The sequence below is a fragment of the Neurospora tetrasperma genome (assembly GCF_000213175.1).
Source record: "Neurospora tetrasperma FGSC 2508 unplaced genomic scaffold NEUTE1scaffold_5, whole genome shotgun sequence".
Classification (NCBI taxonomy): domain Eukaryota; kingdom Fungi; phylum Ascomycota; class Sordariomycetes; order Sordariales; family Sordariaceae; genus Neurospora; species Neurospora tetrasperma.
Genome location: NW_009799103.1, coordinates 73,471 through 88,319, shown reverse-complemented (window position 1 = coordinate 88,319; position 14,849 = coordinate 73,471). Strand labels below are relative to the sequence as shown.

Sequence of the window (14,849 nt, the reverse complement as noted above, 5' to 3'; positions counted from 1 at the left end):
CTGCCTGGTTCAGTTACTGGACAATCTGCCGTTTGCGATGAGGACTGGAAGGAGAGACCGGATGACAGCATCTGTCTTGCATCATTGCATTGCATCCTTCCACCTTCAGACGGCTGCACCATGTTCTCAACCTTCAATTCCTTTCATGATACGTTCACATGGTGTACTAGACCCATTCGTTGTCTCGGTAACACGACTAGGGCAACATCCGTGGTGATCATCTGCTGTGTCTGGCGAAGTAGAATAGTCGATGAATGCCATGATGTGCAACACATCCCATGCTATCTGCTACCTACCTAACCTCCCCATTTTCGGCAATCCGTACCTGTTACGCCGTTGGTCTGTATGTCGTTGGGGAAGCAAATCACAAGGGGTTCGTGACCCGGTCGCCGCATGATCCGGAGGGTATCACCGAGGATGCGGGGGAACCTTGCTTGGAGGTCGGATGCAAGATGGTTGGTGAGACCACGAGGCATCGCGCACGCCAATCAACGTGCAATGTCCGTCTTCTAGATGCCGACTAGGCAAAGAGAATGGCGATCTTTGCCGGTTCCTTAGACTTCTTGGTGTCTCTGCCGGAACCTGCTGGGTTAGCGTGTTACGGCCACCTCACAGAATTTGACTGGTTGGCAGCGAGCATAAATAGGCACCAATCATCTTCTTTTGGGATGATTGGTATTGTCACATGCAAGTCGCCGCGTTGACAAAGTAAGTGCCTGCGAAGGTGTAGTGTAGATGAACGCGGCCATCAGGAGGTTGTCTTGAAGCTTTAGGTTTTCAGTGGGACTGTGAAGAGCTGTCCTGGAGATGGCATACCGAACAAAAAGGCAAAGGAGAAGGAGTGCAACACCATCTATCAGTCATATGGCATCCATATCTGGGCCCAGCTGTGAAACCACCACTGACGGATTGCCGCCTCGATATGGTATCCTCGAATGGCCACGCGCAGGGCCTCCTAAACGAGGAACACACCGCTCGTCGACCGTTAACCAAACACGTGGATCTCGTGGTTTCACGGTCGCGACGCTGTGCAATGTGTGATGCTCATGAGGCGGGAGAGCATCTGAGGATTCCCGCTTTGGGCTGTAGAGGTATGAAAGGGAAGTGGAGGCGAGCCAGTGGCCAAGATGAGAAGCTAATCATGGACGACTACCTTAGGTACCTTGCAGCTCACTGTTAAGGATCTTTGACCATCCCTCTCCTCCATTCTGCTGCGGCGCTGTACCAGTCTAGACAAGAGTGATTGTCTCCTCTCTTCCGCCCTCCTCGAAGCAACTCGGATAGCGCTCCCAAAAATCCTCTCTTGCATTCTCCACTCCCTTGTAGCCCTCACGACCGTGATGAATGATGCCGATTCGCCTGTAGGTCCTTGCCGCCCCAGCACCGTCAGGGTTCGTCGGTTCAATGTCAATGCCTTGCAAAACCAGTGCATACTCCATATCCGCCAACCATTTCTTGTCATCGGGAGCAGGCATCCTCCTCCCCACCCTTCCTATCCTCAATACCTTGATATCACTCCCCATATATTCCCTAATATCCGTCCTCTTCATGGACAAAAGCTCGGTCATCGGGTCAGGATTGAATCCCTCCTTGACCAAAATCCCCAGCTCATCAGGCTTCGAGCTGTTGAGCCCTTGGGCGTCGGACTGAGTCAATAATAAGATGACGCAGGTTCCGCGTTCGAAAGCATATGAGATGAAAGTCTTGACGCCGCCTGTCAGGTCCATGGAAACCTGAACGCTCAATGTGATGGTAGCCTTGGTTTCCCCCGTTCCGCCCCTTGAAACAGACGGTTCAATGTCCCGGTACAGACTGGCATCAAATAATCTACCTTTGACAACCAGCCGCCCGCCAGAAATACGGCCTGTTTTATCCGTAGTAGCCAGCGTAGTCTCCGCGCAGATAATGTTGCACAGGGCTTTGACCTCACAGGTAAACCCATTCCTTTCTGCCCCCGTTCGGGGGAAATAAACAGACACGTCACGAGCAGCCCAGGACCAGCTGGGTGCTCGCCACTCGTGCTTGCCTTGTAGGATACGAACAATTTTCAACACATACTTGTACGGCGCAGTCCATAGTAAATCTGTCAGGAGGGAATCACTCCAAAGGCCGGCTAGGTACCGCACTTCCTGCCCTCGCCTCTTGCTCATCTGTTGGGCGAGCCCAGATAGAGCAGGAAATTTGTCCTCCGGGAACGACAAATGGAGGCTGGAATATGACTCGACGATCTTGTGCCATTGGCGGGCCAGAAGATCGCCTGCTAACCGAGCGCTAGACTGTCTGGAGGGATTCAGCGCCTCGTAGTGCCCCTCCTTGAAGAAGATGTTTCGAAATGTGGGTGGCTGAGGACACTGACACGTCCCTGCCGTTTTACACTCCCACAGCAGTTCTTTCTTGGCAAAATGAACCACCCTCGGACTCAAGAGCATTTCTTGATGGACCCAACCACGGGAAAACAAAGGCATACGATGGTTGGTTGGGGAAGGGTGGTCGCGTACCTCTATGCCGCCTAGCTCGAAGTAACCTATTATGTCAAAAGGTTTGCTTTCAGGAGAGGATGTGGTGCCGCTAAGGCGAACGAAGCCGGAGGAGTCGCGAATTGGTAGACCACCGCTGCCATTCGAAGCAGCAGAGGCTGCAATGGTGAGATGCCCGTTCTCAAAGATGCTACACATCTTGGCCGACTCCTCTACCCAGTCTTGGGGAGAGTCTTGGATGATGCACAGAGAATCAATCCATATGTACGAAATTCCGAGATGGGCGGTAAACTTGATGGCGTCCTGGAAGGTTTTGGAGATGCTGTTCCACTCGATTCGCTCTAGGTGTTGCGCGATGTTGTGGGTGGTTGTGGTTAGCGGCTGTGCTCCTCCCCAGCAGTGGCTGACGCAGGTGTACCGGCCCAGAGTTGGTGAGCTGTGTTCAACGAGACGGATGTCGGTATAGTTGGCGCCAATGTGGATGACTCGGCGCGGGAGGAGGGTGTCTTCCATGCCAGGACAACCCGCGTGGTCGGCCACGCACGTTTTGAGCCAGGAGGAGGCTACCTTGTAAGAGTGGGAGCCCAGCATATGGGCGACGGAAGAGGTATGCTTTCTGGCGTCGAATGTGTTCCAGGGACATGAAAGAGCTTAGACGATGTTAGCCTGGGAACTGGTACTCAGCGGAGGCAACGGCATTCACCATTAAGCGAAGAGATACTGACAAGTCGGTTCTCCTCTCCACCTCCAGTGCCAAGATAGAGGATCATAATTTTGTGACGATTGTCCCACGCACACACGACTTCAAGCACTTCGTCAATGCCCAGGAGTCTTCCCAGCCTCCTTTCAGCCAGTGCCAGAAGGATGCGGCATTGCCAGCAGGTATCGGGAGATGCACGCGCAACTCTTAAGACAGCCTTGGGGTAAAGATACCTCGGTTTGCTGTTCATAGCCGCCTCGCACTGTTCGCATCTCGTGTCTGGAAGAGGCGCGCGGGATATCAGGGTGTTGCTTGAGGAAGGTGACTCTTCCCACCATGTCGACAGTGACCAAGGCGCAGCCTGGGGTTGCAGAGCTGGGGAGTTATTGTCCATGGTTTGGAACGTGCTGTGTTGGTGGGAAACTGAAGTGAAAGGTGGTTTGTCCAAGTCGTTGGAGGAGGTCCCTTTGGCTGCGTTTTCTGAGCTGGCAGTGGTAACGTCGTAAGCACTAATGTGGTAGAGCCAAGGCACCCAATTGGCAACGGCGCCGTGTAGCTGACGACATCATCACCGGCCTGGTCACTCTCGCGTTTTCGATGGAGCGATCATAGTCAGTTGAGTCTGGTACGGTACCTCTGGCTCTGCCCGGCGCGTGGAAGATCAAGTATTGGAGGGGCCCCAGGAACAGAATGAGATCGGAGGTCATAAAGATGTTCGCCTAACTGGATCTCTGTGAACTTTGGTGTCCAGGCGATAGTGGACTAACTGCTACGATCGCTTGCCGCATATCTGCGACCGCACTCGATGGCGGTATTCGGGACGTGAGGGCAATTGCGCTACAAACAGGCACTAGCTGGACGCGCTATAACGATAAGTAACAAACGGATGGAAGATAAATTTGAATTGGGTTCCTAGTTCGCTGTTGTGGGAATGGAGAAGTGTTTGTGGGAGCGGGAATATAGGGAAATATTTAAGGAGGGTAAATTTGCAAGAATGAGCTGCGGCATTGACGTCGGGCCACAGCTCACATCGATGGGAAGGAGCAGCCAACAAGATTGTCCACAAAATAGCCAAGTACTGAACAGGGAATAAATTTTCGAAAGGAGCAACTGGGAAATTAACGGAGGAACAAACAGTTCACAAGACAAGAGCGACAAGAGCGACAAGAGAAAAACAAGGCAGCAACAAGGACGACGTTGTTGGAATGAGATAAAAGCGAAAAAAAAAAATGCAAAAAGATATTGAGACTCGGATACCGGGAGTCGAACCCGGGGCTGTTGAGAGAGCAGTCACTCCTGAGAAGTGAGAGTCAACGATGTTACCGCTACACCATACCCGATTGAACTGATATGGTCCGATTTCGATGGTATGTTGGCTTCGTGGCAGTTATTATGAGTGAGTACTTTTGTTTTCAAAGGATCCAGTCACTTTGCCCGCGCCACGATCATCCCCAAGATGAGATAGAAACTAGACAACAAAAGCCTCGACACTGAAATCTCCAAGTCCATGAAAATAGACCAGCAATAATTGTATGTTCAAAACTTTCAAACCAGACCGTCATCCCGCCAACGCCAATGCCACGCTGACAGCTGACCTCGTATCAGGAAACGGACCCCGCTCCGCCGAGGCCAGCTAACCAACAAGGTCCTCAAACTCCGCCCAACTCCGCTTCATGACACTATTGCTTTTGTGTTGCCAAAAGTAAACAAAAGCAACGCTCATTTATCATCACCTCCCGCACGCATAAACATACTAGAATAGAGTATATGATCAAGCTGGTTCAGCATTACGACACAAAATAGAAGATGTCGGAACCCGCCATTCGCCCCGACCCCTCCTCCCCCGCCGACTGCGCCGAGAACCACCGGCGCATGCTCGCCGGCGAGCTCTACTACAGCTGGACTCCCGACCTGGTAAAAGGCAGAGCGCGCTGCAAGAGCGCCATGCTCAAGTATAACACGGAGGCAGCGGACGGGGAGACGTCAAGGAGGAGGGTAGCCGAGTTGTTGATGGAGTGAGTTTCATCATCCCCCAGCCCCTTTCATGTCACTCACCTCACCTTATCACACTTACCTCGGCTGTTGTTTTCATGCAGCAACTTAACCTAACCTATCAAACAAAAAGAAAAAAATGATAGAAACGTTTGGTAGACATTAAGAGAACAAAAAGTTGACAACCAAAACAGCCTCCTCCAAGACCCAACCCCCTTGCCTCCCAAGCTGGACGACCCCGAGCAAGACGCCGACCAATTCGATGACTTCCCCTACATCGACACGCCCATCAAGATGGACTACGGCAGCAATGTTAAGCTGGGCAAGGGTGTGTACATGAACTCCTCGTGCACTTTGCTAGACGTGTGTCCCATCACCATCGGGGCACGCACGCTCATCGGCCCAAATGTCCACTTTTACTCTGCCACGCACCCCATTGATCCCATCACGCGGAACGGAGTGAGGGGCCCGGAGCTAGGGAAGCCGATTACGGTTGGGGAGGATTGCTGGTTTGGTGGGAGTTGTGTGGTGTTGCCGGGCGTGAGGATTGGGAGGGGGGTGGTGGTTGGGGCGGGAAGTGTGGTGACGAAGGATGTAGAGGATTTTGTGGTTGTTGCGGGGAATCCGGCAAGGGTGGTGAAGAGGTTGGATGTGGAGAGGGAGAAGTATGAGGCGATGGTAAAGGAGAATAAGGAGAGGGGGCATTAAGAGTAGTGCAAGACGCGAATGAAAGCTGATAGTCATGGAAGAGGTCAGGAATGGTGAAGGGGCAGATGGAGAAGCTGACTTGGACTGGCCGATGAGGCATAATGGAGCGGTCTGTCCCATCAAACGTGGTCAAGATGGCGAACTCAGCCCATCATTCATTCCTCATAGCATCCTCCATCTTTTCTACACACCCTCTCATTCAACTCTGTTCACCTCTAATTTATTTCCTCCCTGCTCAGAACCCCTCTCCCTCTTTCCCCACCGCCCAAACAAATCGGTACGGGTTGTAAGGGAGCGACGCCAGGACCGGGTATTTTGGCCGTGTGTAAAAAGGAGAGCAGGATAAGTGATCGGTGTCGTTTGTCCAGTCTCTGGGCGTTTGCGGGGCACGGTGGTGGTCGAGTCCGAAGGGTGTTGACTCTGCTTGGTCTTGCGAGTTTGGGGAGGATACGGTAGACAGGACGAAGCGCTTATGCGGGTAGGCTTTCTCTGACTCGGCGGCGGAGAGGAATTCGGTGTAGAGGTCAATTGCGTCGCCGAGGGCGCAGACGATGAGAGCACCGATAACGCGGTCGGCCAACAAGACGCGGAGGAGGTCGGATTCTGTGACGGAGGACGGTCGGGTGCGGTAGAGGAAGTCTATTGTTCTTCTTGTTTCTTCTTTTGTCGAGAATCTCGTCTAGGGAATGGAGGCTTATGATGGAGGAAGAGGAGGAGGGGGGAGAGCCCGGTTAGCTCGAGGGGGAGAAGGCCATGGTGTTATCGCTGTCGAGCTTCAGGTTGGCTGTGGTTGGGATTACGCTGATGGTGCCTACTGGTGCCTGGAGGCTCGTTGAGGCGGATTACGTGGTACGGCGCAGCCGGAGGGTTTGGTGATCGATCAGTGGATGGAAGAAAACTAACTTGAAGGATGACAGAGGGGCCCGGGGTTCTGTTGCGATAAGCGACGATAAGGTGGCCGATGCGGGGCAGCTCAGGCCACGTTTTGTGGAGTCGGGCGGGCGGGAAGCTTATGGGAAGTGGGCAGCGCTGTTTTAGCGTGATCGGCCCTATGGTTTAGCGCATGCTACAGTGAGTGATCTCTTGGCATCTTTTTACGACGACTTCCCGTCACTTTCTTCCTCTGACAACAAGCATCTGGTCTCCTCCACGAAGACAAGAATTGCCAACACATCAAGCAATTGGATTTAGCATCAAGTCTTCGCAATTACAGTCTTCTTACTGTAGGTTCGTTTCTTCATCGGACCCCGAATGTGCCTCTCCTCAGTTCTTACCCGGATGAATCCATGCCGCCTTGGACTCAACGAGCCGCCGTCCCCTTGGTGTTCGGGACCAACAGCCCGCCAGTTGATTACTACTCCTGCTCAATTCATAAACCGACATCTTACATCATGGCCCTTCAACTAGGTATACCTTCAAGCAGAGGTTGGCTTTACTAGAATCATGACCAGCCTCGATTTTCATGATCTGTGCATTCTTATCTTCTTTCTCCCATGATCTCTCGTATCTTTACCTCGTTCATCGCTGTCTTGCTGGTCTGTTTGCCCTAGGAAACAACTTCGGAACGCGACCAGCGGCGGGCTCGACGTATTTGTACCGATATGTTGGCAACATTTACCCGTAAGCAACAGCCAAACTCATCTGCTTGGTGCAGCACAAAGATGTTGACAGTGTAGACAAGGAAAAGGTCCCAGGCAAACGGCACCTACCATGTTAAGAAGCTCTCCGATGGGCCATTGGTGCCGCCCGGACCTCCGATGAATACGGCGCCGAGTCAAGTCTGGACTTCCACGCCGCTTGGCCACTGATCTGGCTGCGAAAGACAGTCTTTTTTCCAGACGGATGATGAGTACAATGAGAGCGACCAGACGTCGCAGGATACGCCATTCAGAGGGTTTTGGAAAGTTCGGGGTTCTTTCCCCCCTTTCATTCCCTCTCCCCCTCTCCCACCGGAACACAACACCTACCTACCTTGAACAGCGTCGATTCATGACAGCTCAACATTCTTATTCGAGGCCCTCATCGGCTCCTACTGCACCTACTCCGCATTCCACGCGAAACAGGCGATTGCAGGAAAGACCCGGCCTGTCTTGACCCCATTTACTCCAACTCGTTCGCTGACTCCTCCTCCTCCATCCCTGCCTCCGACATGAAATACGAAGGCACCCGTCAGTGCGGCCTATACGACTGGACTGAACCCCAACCCCGTAATCTCTTTCTCATACGGCGGAGGCGAAGGGAACCTCCCGGCTTCCTCACCTCCATCGCCAATGCTCCGAAAACATGAAGCTGGGACTTCAAGGGATAACCGTGGTTATGGCGTCGGGTGACGATGAAGTCGGTTCGTACCCCGGGGATGACAGTCACAAGAACAGGTGTGCTGGCGAGCAGGGCGACATGGAAGGGAGGGTTCTTCACCCGAGTAGGTCGGTAAAAAGCGATGCGAGTTCAATGTCCGTATGTAGGTACTCGTCGGTTAGATGCACGCACTCCAGGCAAGCGAGGCACATCAACCTAACCGACAACGAAGTTATGTCTTGGCGGTTGGTGCTTTCCGAATGGGTCTGAATGTTTCGAAGTCGAAGACTAACCCATGAGGACCGAGATGCCTGTTGATAGAACGAGCCACATCGAGATTTCGCTTTGGGTGGGGTGGTTTCCAAAGTCTTTCCTATGCTTCGCCTTGAGTTTTTTTCAATTTTTTTTGATCAATTTCTCAGCCATCGCCTCGTACTTTTCCCAAGTTGGACCGCAACTCGATTTTACCAGCTACGCTATACCCAAACTCATTGCAACGAACTTTACTATCAACAATGACAGCAACCTCAACCTCGGAAGCGGCGTTTACAATCAGGCAGGCCGTGGCTATCCTGACGTCAGCGCTGTTGATGATCACTATCTGGTTCGGATCGCTGGTGATTGGCACGAGATTGGAAGCACGTCGCTGGCGGCTCCGGTGTGGGGGGCGGTGTTAACTTTGGTTGCACGTTGAGAAGACACGTTGAGAAGACACGTTGAGGGGAGAATGAAGGTGGTAATGAAAAGGGTTGGGGGAGGTTGGGGTTTGTTCATCCTCTTGGCTGTAAGTCTTCTATTTCCTTTCGCCGATGTCGGAAGAAAGGGTAAGGTATGGACCGTGGTGGAGGTGGGAAGCGGTTTTAGGTTGGGTAGGGGAAGGAATTGGAGGCGCGAAGGTGTAGCGTATGGTCGATGGGCGGGAAAAAGATGATACGAAACCACGCGATAGGGCTGACCAAAACAGAATGCGAAACAAACAGTGTGCGGATCCCGACATTTTCAACGACGTTACGATCGGAGTGAATTCCGCTTGTGGGTTCCTGGCAGGGGAGGGATGGGATCCGGTTACCGGGCTTGGCGAGCTTCTATTGTTGTGAGTGTCCTCTCTGTTCCGGTCGTCCTTGGGTATTTTTAGACGCTGTGCTGACACATGAAACGTGGATAACAGCACCCCGAATTCCCCCCCAAAGCTTTTGGATCTGTTGACGAATCCAGTCTGCCCTGATCGGCGCGAATGAATGTTCGATCAACATCGACAACTGAACGCGATTCAGGCGGCGGAAGATACGGGGCCTTGGTTTATAATCAACAACCGCGTTATCGAAGATTCTAGACTTGTCATTGGAGGTGTTGCCGAGCGGTGTGTACATGTACGTAACGGGGCGCTTGCGGATCTCGGATGCTGTTTCTCCACTGACCTGTGGTGGTTCCCATTGTAGTGTATGGGATGGAATGGTGAGGTTGAACTTGATGATATCGACAGCAGTGAAGCGGGAGTGTACATAGTGTACATTTCACGTGGGCATCAATAGCTCACGGGCCCGGGCCGGCGCCGAGACGACGGTACCGTAGCACCGGCGGCAGTTGCAAATAAGACGGGCGGTTCGGTAGGAAGAGCCGGAGCGACTCCACTCGCGGGGGTCTGGGCACACTTCGCTTAGAGGCCTACCGGTGATACGAAAGTTCGCGAATGATGACGTCGGTCATCCCATCAACTGAGGGGGGATTACACGGGCAGAACGGCCCTTAGGTACACGATACAAGATACCTACCGTTAGGCGATAAATACATAGTTGACTGGCAAGAATGATGGATGAGAAGAGAGAGGCAGCTGCCAAAGACGAGATGGATACCTCAATGGGAATACGATGCGCTGGAAGGCCCACGTCCTTCTGTGGGGTCACGACCGGAGCTGTCTCCATGATATGTGGGGATCATGGTTTACAAATACAAATACAGCTCACTAATCGCTGGCCATGCGTGGACGAGGAGGGGAGACGGATTGACCATCGACATATAAACAAATACCTCGACCTTCTTCTTTCTACCTCTGCTCTTTCCAACCTTTTTCACTCTCCATCTCATCTCATCTCATCTCTTCTCATCTTGTCTTTCATCTACACCAGATTTACCATAATACCTAGTTCACAATGTCTCTCCCTTCTACTCAGCCGCAGTGGGTCGTCACCAGCAAGGAGAAGGGCTTCGATGGCCTCATCAAGGAGCAGGGCCCCGTCCCCAAGCCCGGTGACAACGACGTTCTCGTCCGTCTTCGCGGTGCTTCCCTGAACTACCGTGATCTCATCATCCCCCAGGTTCGTACATCTCACCATCATGTCACACTAACTCATATCGAACAGACAACTGACAAAGAAATACAGGGCAAGTACCCTTTCCCCATCAACCTCCCCGTCGTTGCCGCCTCCGATGGTGCCGGTGAGGTCGTTGCCGTTGGCTCCAAGGTCACCAAGTGGAAGAAGGGCGACAAGGTCACCACCCTCTTCAACCAGTGGCACCAGTTCGGCGACATCGACGTCCGCGCTGCCTCCTCTGGCCTCGGCGGTGTTTTCGATGGCACTCTCCGCCAGTACGGTGTCTTCCACGAGGACGGCGTCGTCCGCACCCCCTCCAACCTCAACGACGTTGAGGCCGCCACCCTCGTGTGCGCCGGTGTGACTTCGTGGAACGCCCTCTACGGCCTCAAGGCCCTCAAGCCCGGCCAGTGGGTCCTCACCCAGGGTACCGGTGGTGTCTCCCTCTTTGCCCTCCAGTTCGCCAAGGCCGGTGGTGCCAAGGTGATCGCCACCACCTCCTCCAAGGAGAAGGCCGAGATGCTCAAGAAGCTCGGTGCTGATCACGTCATCAACTACCGCGAGGACCCCAACTGGGGCGAGACTGCCCGCAAGCTCACCCCCAACAACCAGGGTGTTGACCACATCATTGAGGTCGGTGGTGCCGGCACCCTCGGCCAGAGCATGGTTGCCATCAAGTACGAGGGTATCATCTCCATCATTGGTTTCCTCGGTGGTGCTCAGCCCAAGGAGAGCATCCTCGAGACCCTCAGCAGAATCTGCACTGTTCGCGGTGTCTACGTCGGCAGCAGGCAGCTCATGGAGGACATGTGCGCTGCCATTGAGGCCAACAACATCCACCCCGTTGTTGACAAGACCATCTTCACCTTGGACCAGGCCAAGGAGGCTTATGAGTACATGGTAAGTCACTATCCCAAGGGTTTCCAAGTGGTGATGAGAGAGAGATGTATGCTGACAATCGAAAACAGTGGGCCCAGAAGCACTTCGGCAAGGTTGGCATCAAGATCGAGTAGATGTGCCAATGATTGCGGATTGGCATCAGGATTGGGTAGAGATTTTGATGTTGTGATGAAATACAATAGTATAATGATACCATCTTGATAACACAACAATGGTGCGCCTTTTTCTTTGTCCTGGGGAGACTGATTCGACTTTATAATTAGCTCTTGCGGTTGCCCCCTCGTGATATTTCCCTTGCACTTCTCCTCGACATTTACCATTTTTACCTATAGATGATACTCCTGCGGTCCGGTGACCTTAATGTCGTTCATAACCCAAAGCCGATCAACGCCCATATCCGCACTGCCACTGTTCATAAGTTAGCTGCTTGTTTGCTTATAGACATCTGTCCGGGGGCATGAGAGTGAGAGACTTACTCATCTTTCAACGTGTACGTCGGTTCGGTCTGGCCAGCAGCCGGGTTGGGATTTCTGAAGATGATGTTCTTGGTCTATCCCACCACAACAGGTCAGCAAACTCAGCTCCTCAAGAAGGGAACTCATCAGGAGACGGAAAACTCACCAAACCAAGCGTCAAGTGTATCGCCGCCGGCTGCACCTCCACGCTCTCCAACTCCTCCGCCTCCTTCCCTCCCTCAATCAGCTTGACCACATTCCTCGCCGCCACCGCTGCCTGCACCATCCCCGGCCTTGCTGCCTTATGCGCCCCCGAATCCGCAATATCGCCCACAGCAAACATGAAATCCGAAAACCGTTCATCAGCGAACTGCATCGTCGGCTTCACCTTGACGAACCCATTCCGAGGATTAATCACCCTCCCCTTCTCCTCTTCTTTTTCTTCCAACCCCAGCAAAAACCCATTATTAGCCTCCTGTCCCGTAGCCTGCACCACCACATCCCCCTCCACCACACTCCCATCCACCAATCTCACCTCCATCTTTTTCTTCCCTTCCTCTCCAGGCACCGGGAGTGGCCACCCCCCTTCCTCCGGCGGCACCACCGCCCTTTTGCCCAGTGCCGTTTCCACCCCCAGTTCAGCAAACCGCTCCTTGATAATCTCGCTCAGTCGCTCATGATAAACAGGCATCAACTGCTCGCGCGAGTGAACCAGCGTCACGCGCTTAGTAGGGTACAGCTCCTTGAGGTCGCAAGCCATTTGCACCCCCACTGCGCCGCCTCCTACAATCACCACGTGTTTGGTCTCGGGGTGGGCGATGGCGTTTTGGAAGGATTGTAGGAACGAAATGGAGAGAGGTTTGGTGTCGTGGGGGGAGGTGCCGGGTGGAGAAAGGCGGGTGCCGGTTGCGCAGAGGAGAAAGTCGAAGGGGATTTTGGTTGTTTTCTCCAAAGAGGAGGAGGAAAGGGAAGAGGGAAAGGGGACGGGACGGTCGAGGGTGAGGAGGTTATTGCCCTTGGGCGAGGTGGACAGAGAGAGGACTTTGGCGGGGAGGATCAGATGGGAGGAAGGGGAGGAGGAGGAGAAGAGGGAGGTATAAGGGATGAAGGCTTTATGTTCGTGCGAGGGGAGGATGGCGAAACGGGGGAAGGCGAAGAGGTGGTGGAAGTGGGTGTGGGGTTCTATGAGGATGACCTGGACGGAGGTTGCCTGTGTTAGTTGATGGGGGTTTTGATGGTGAGGATGGAACGAATGGAGAGACTTACTCGATGAGATGAGGGAAGGAGGTTTGCGAGTTCTTTGGCGGCGGCCTTTAAGTGATGGTCAGCATTTCATTTTGAGAATTCGTGCCGTGAATGGGCAAGAAGGGCCCTAACTCACCTTCCCAACATATGATCCTCCTACCACAACCACATTTTTGAGTGCGTTGGCAGCCATATCTGTCTGTGGTTGTTGCACGTTGCGATCCATGGACATTTGAAGAACAAAGCTGAATAAAAAGACGACAGATGCAACCACGAAAGGCGTAGAAATCAGCGAGAGTCTTGGGAAGTACTTCATTATCAGATCAAAATCAAAAAAGAGGTAAGCAGTCGACTTATAAGGACACAACGCCAAGAGATGGTGTCCTGGTTAACTCCGAGCTGTTATCAGATCATCTCGGAGATGTCAACCCCGGCTACCACGGGGCGGTCGGTGGTGATTGGCCGACATCTCCTAGCGCCGTCTTGACCGTTTGTCGTTGAGCCCCGTTACCGAGACGAGTTGCTCCAATCGGAGGACAGTTCGGGGTTAAGAAGTGTAGAGGGAAAACGATGTCCCCTTGTTCTTCAATTGATGACTGTTGGGACGGGGAAGCTGACTACCTAACACCGGCAGTGTTATTCAGGGATTATCAATTTGTTGTAATCCGGATCCAAATGCTAAACCCCGACCTCTCCGTCCTCCGAAGTCGGGTCACGGCCGCCTCAATCATCCTACATCCGTTGCCCCTTCTCCGTCATCTCTCTTTCCTCATCATGGTGAGCCAACATCAAAGCATCACGCCTTCCCAATAGGCCTTCAGTTCCTTCCATCCCATCAACTCCTCAACCACCGAGCCACCGCCGCTCCCCACCTCACAGCCCCCTTATACGTCCACATCCCCGGCGCATTCCCTTCTCCCGATCCCTCAATTGCCTGCGCCAATGCCTCCCCCGTCTTCGTCGTCCCCCCATCCTCCATTTCCAGAACCTCCTCCTTCACCTCTCTGAGTCCATACATATAAGTCTTGAACCCAAAAACCACCGCCCCCGTCTTTCTCAGTCTCCAAACACCTTGCAACTCAACCCTCAATCGTGCCTTCTCCGCCTCTTCATCCCCAAACTCCGTCACCTCTTCCATTGTCTCCAAATCCTCCTGATGCACGTGGTTGCCGCCCGGACAATAGAGGTCAGGATGCAACTGCATAGCCCAATTCATCCTCTTGACGAGCTTATCGCAGGACAAACGGGCAAAGAAGCGTTCCATTGACGGCCCGATTTTCTCGTAGGAGGGTACGGGAGCGTGGATATGCGAAAGGGGGAGACCGAGTTTGGAGGAGGGGGAAAAGCCGGAGGGGTGTAGGTTCATGAAGGCGACGCACTTGTGCTCCATCTCGCTGGTGGTGAGGGAGTTGGGTTTCGGGAAGGGAAGCAAGAGGAAGAAATCGTCTTCTACTGTTTGGGCTATCACCCTCAAACAGTCGAGGGGGTCGGAGGGAGGCGGGGACAGGGGGGAGGAAGAGTTGGTGATCAAGTTTTGGAAAGTCGTGTCGGGGCAACCGGGATAGGAAGAAACGATGCGGAACATGGTCGGATACCGGACGGGGAGGTATTCGCCTAGCAGGTACGTGTATAACTCCTTGACAGCGGCCTGACCTTCGGGGAGAACGCCCATGACTTCGGCGGCGTGGAGGGAGAGGATCTCCTGGCGGGAACGGATACGGGAGAGGTAGTTGCTGTCCATCAGGATGAGGTCCGAGGGGGT

The 14,849-nt window shown here is 53.4% G+C and overlaps 5 protein-coding genes across 5 annotated transcripts; 3 read left to right on the top strand and 2 right to left on the bottom strand.

The window, feature by feature from the left end:
- Positions 1 to 1,211: 1,211 nt before the first annotated feature.
- On the bottom strand, positions 1,212 to 3,571 carry NEUTE1DRAFT_85013 (uncharacterized protein; the record flags this gene model as incomplete). The annotated part of the gene is made up of 2 exons (XM_009854567.1): positions 1,212 to 3,040; positions 3,181 to 3,571. 2 exons carry the CDS (start codon positions 3,569 to 3,571, stop codon positions 1,230 to 1,232), a joined length of 2,202 nt encoding a protein of 733 aa, XP_009852869.1.
- Positions 3,572 to 4,895: 1,324 nt separating this feature from the next.
- Positions 4,896 to 6,728, top strand: NEUTE1DRAFT_85010 (uncharacterized protein; the record flags this gene model as incomplete). The annotated part of the gene is made up of 2 exons (XM_009854566.1): positions 4,896 to 5,192; positions 5,364 to 6,728. 2 exons carry the CDS (start codon positions 4,984 to 4,986, stop codon positions 5,875 to 5,877), a joined length of 723 nt encoding a protein of 240 aa, XP_009852868.1.
- Positions 6,729 to 8,160: 1,432 nt separating this feature from the next.
- On the top strand, positions 8,161 to 8,869 carry NEUTE1DRAFT_130900 (uncharacterized protein; the record flags this gene model as incomplete). The annotated part of the gene is made up of 2 exons (XM_009854565.1): positions 8,161 to 8,338; positions 8,598 to 8,869. The coding sequence occupies 2 exons, from the start codon at positions 8,161 to 8,163 to the stop codon at positions 8,867 to 8,869; spliced, it is 450 nt and encodes a 149-aa protein (XP_009852867.1).
- A 1,409-nt stretch (positions 8,870 to 10,278) lies between these two features.
- Positions 10,279 to 11,910, top strand: NEUTE1DRAFT_117624 (uncharacterized protein; the record flags this gene model as incomplete). Its single annotated transcript, XM_009854564.1, has 4 exons — positions 10,279 to 10,490; positions 10,557 to 11,387; positions 11,456 to 11,795; positions 11,864 to 11,910. 3 exons carry the CDS (start codon positions 10,326 to 10,328, stop codon positions 11,498 to 11,500), a joined length of 1,041 nt encoding a protein of 346 aa, XP_009852866.1.
- A 2,012-nt stretch (positions 11,911 to 13,922) lies between these two features.
- NEUTE1DRAFT_47078 (uncharacterized protein) lies at positions 13,923 to 14,828 on the bottom strand (the record flags this gene model as incomplete). The annotated part of the gene is made up of 1 exon (XM_009854463.1): positions 13,923 to 14,828. The coding sequence occupies one exon, from the start codon at positions 14,826 to 14,828 to the stop codon at positions 13,923 to 13,925; it is 906 nt and encodes a 301-aa protein (XP_009852765.1).
- Between the last annotated feature and the right edge of the window lie 21 nt (positions 14,829 to 14,849).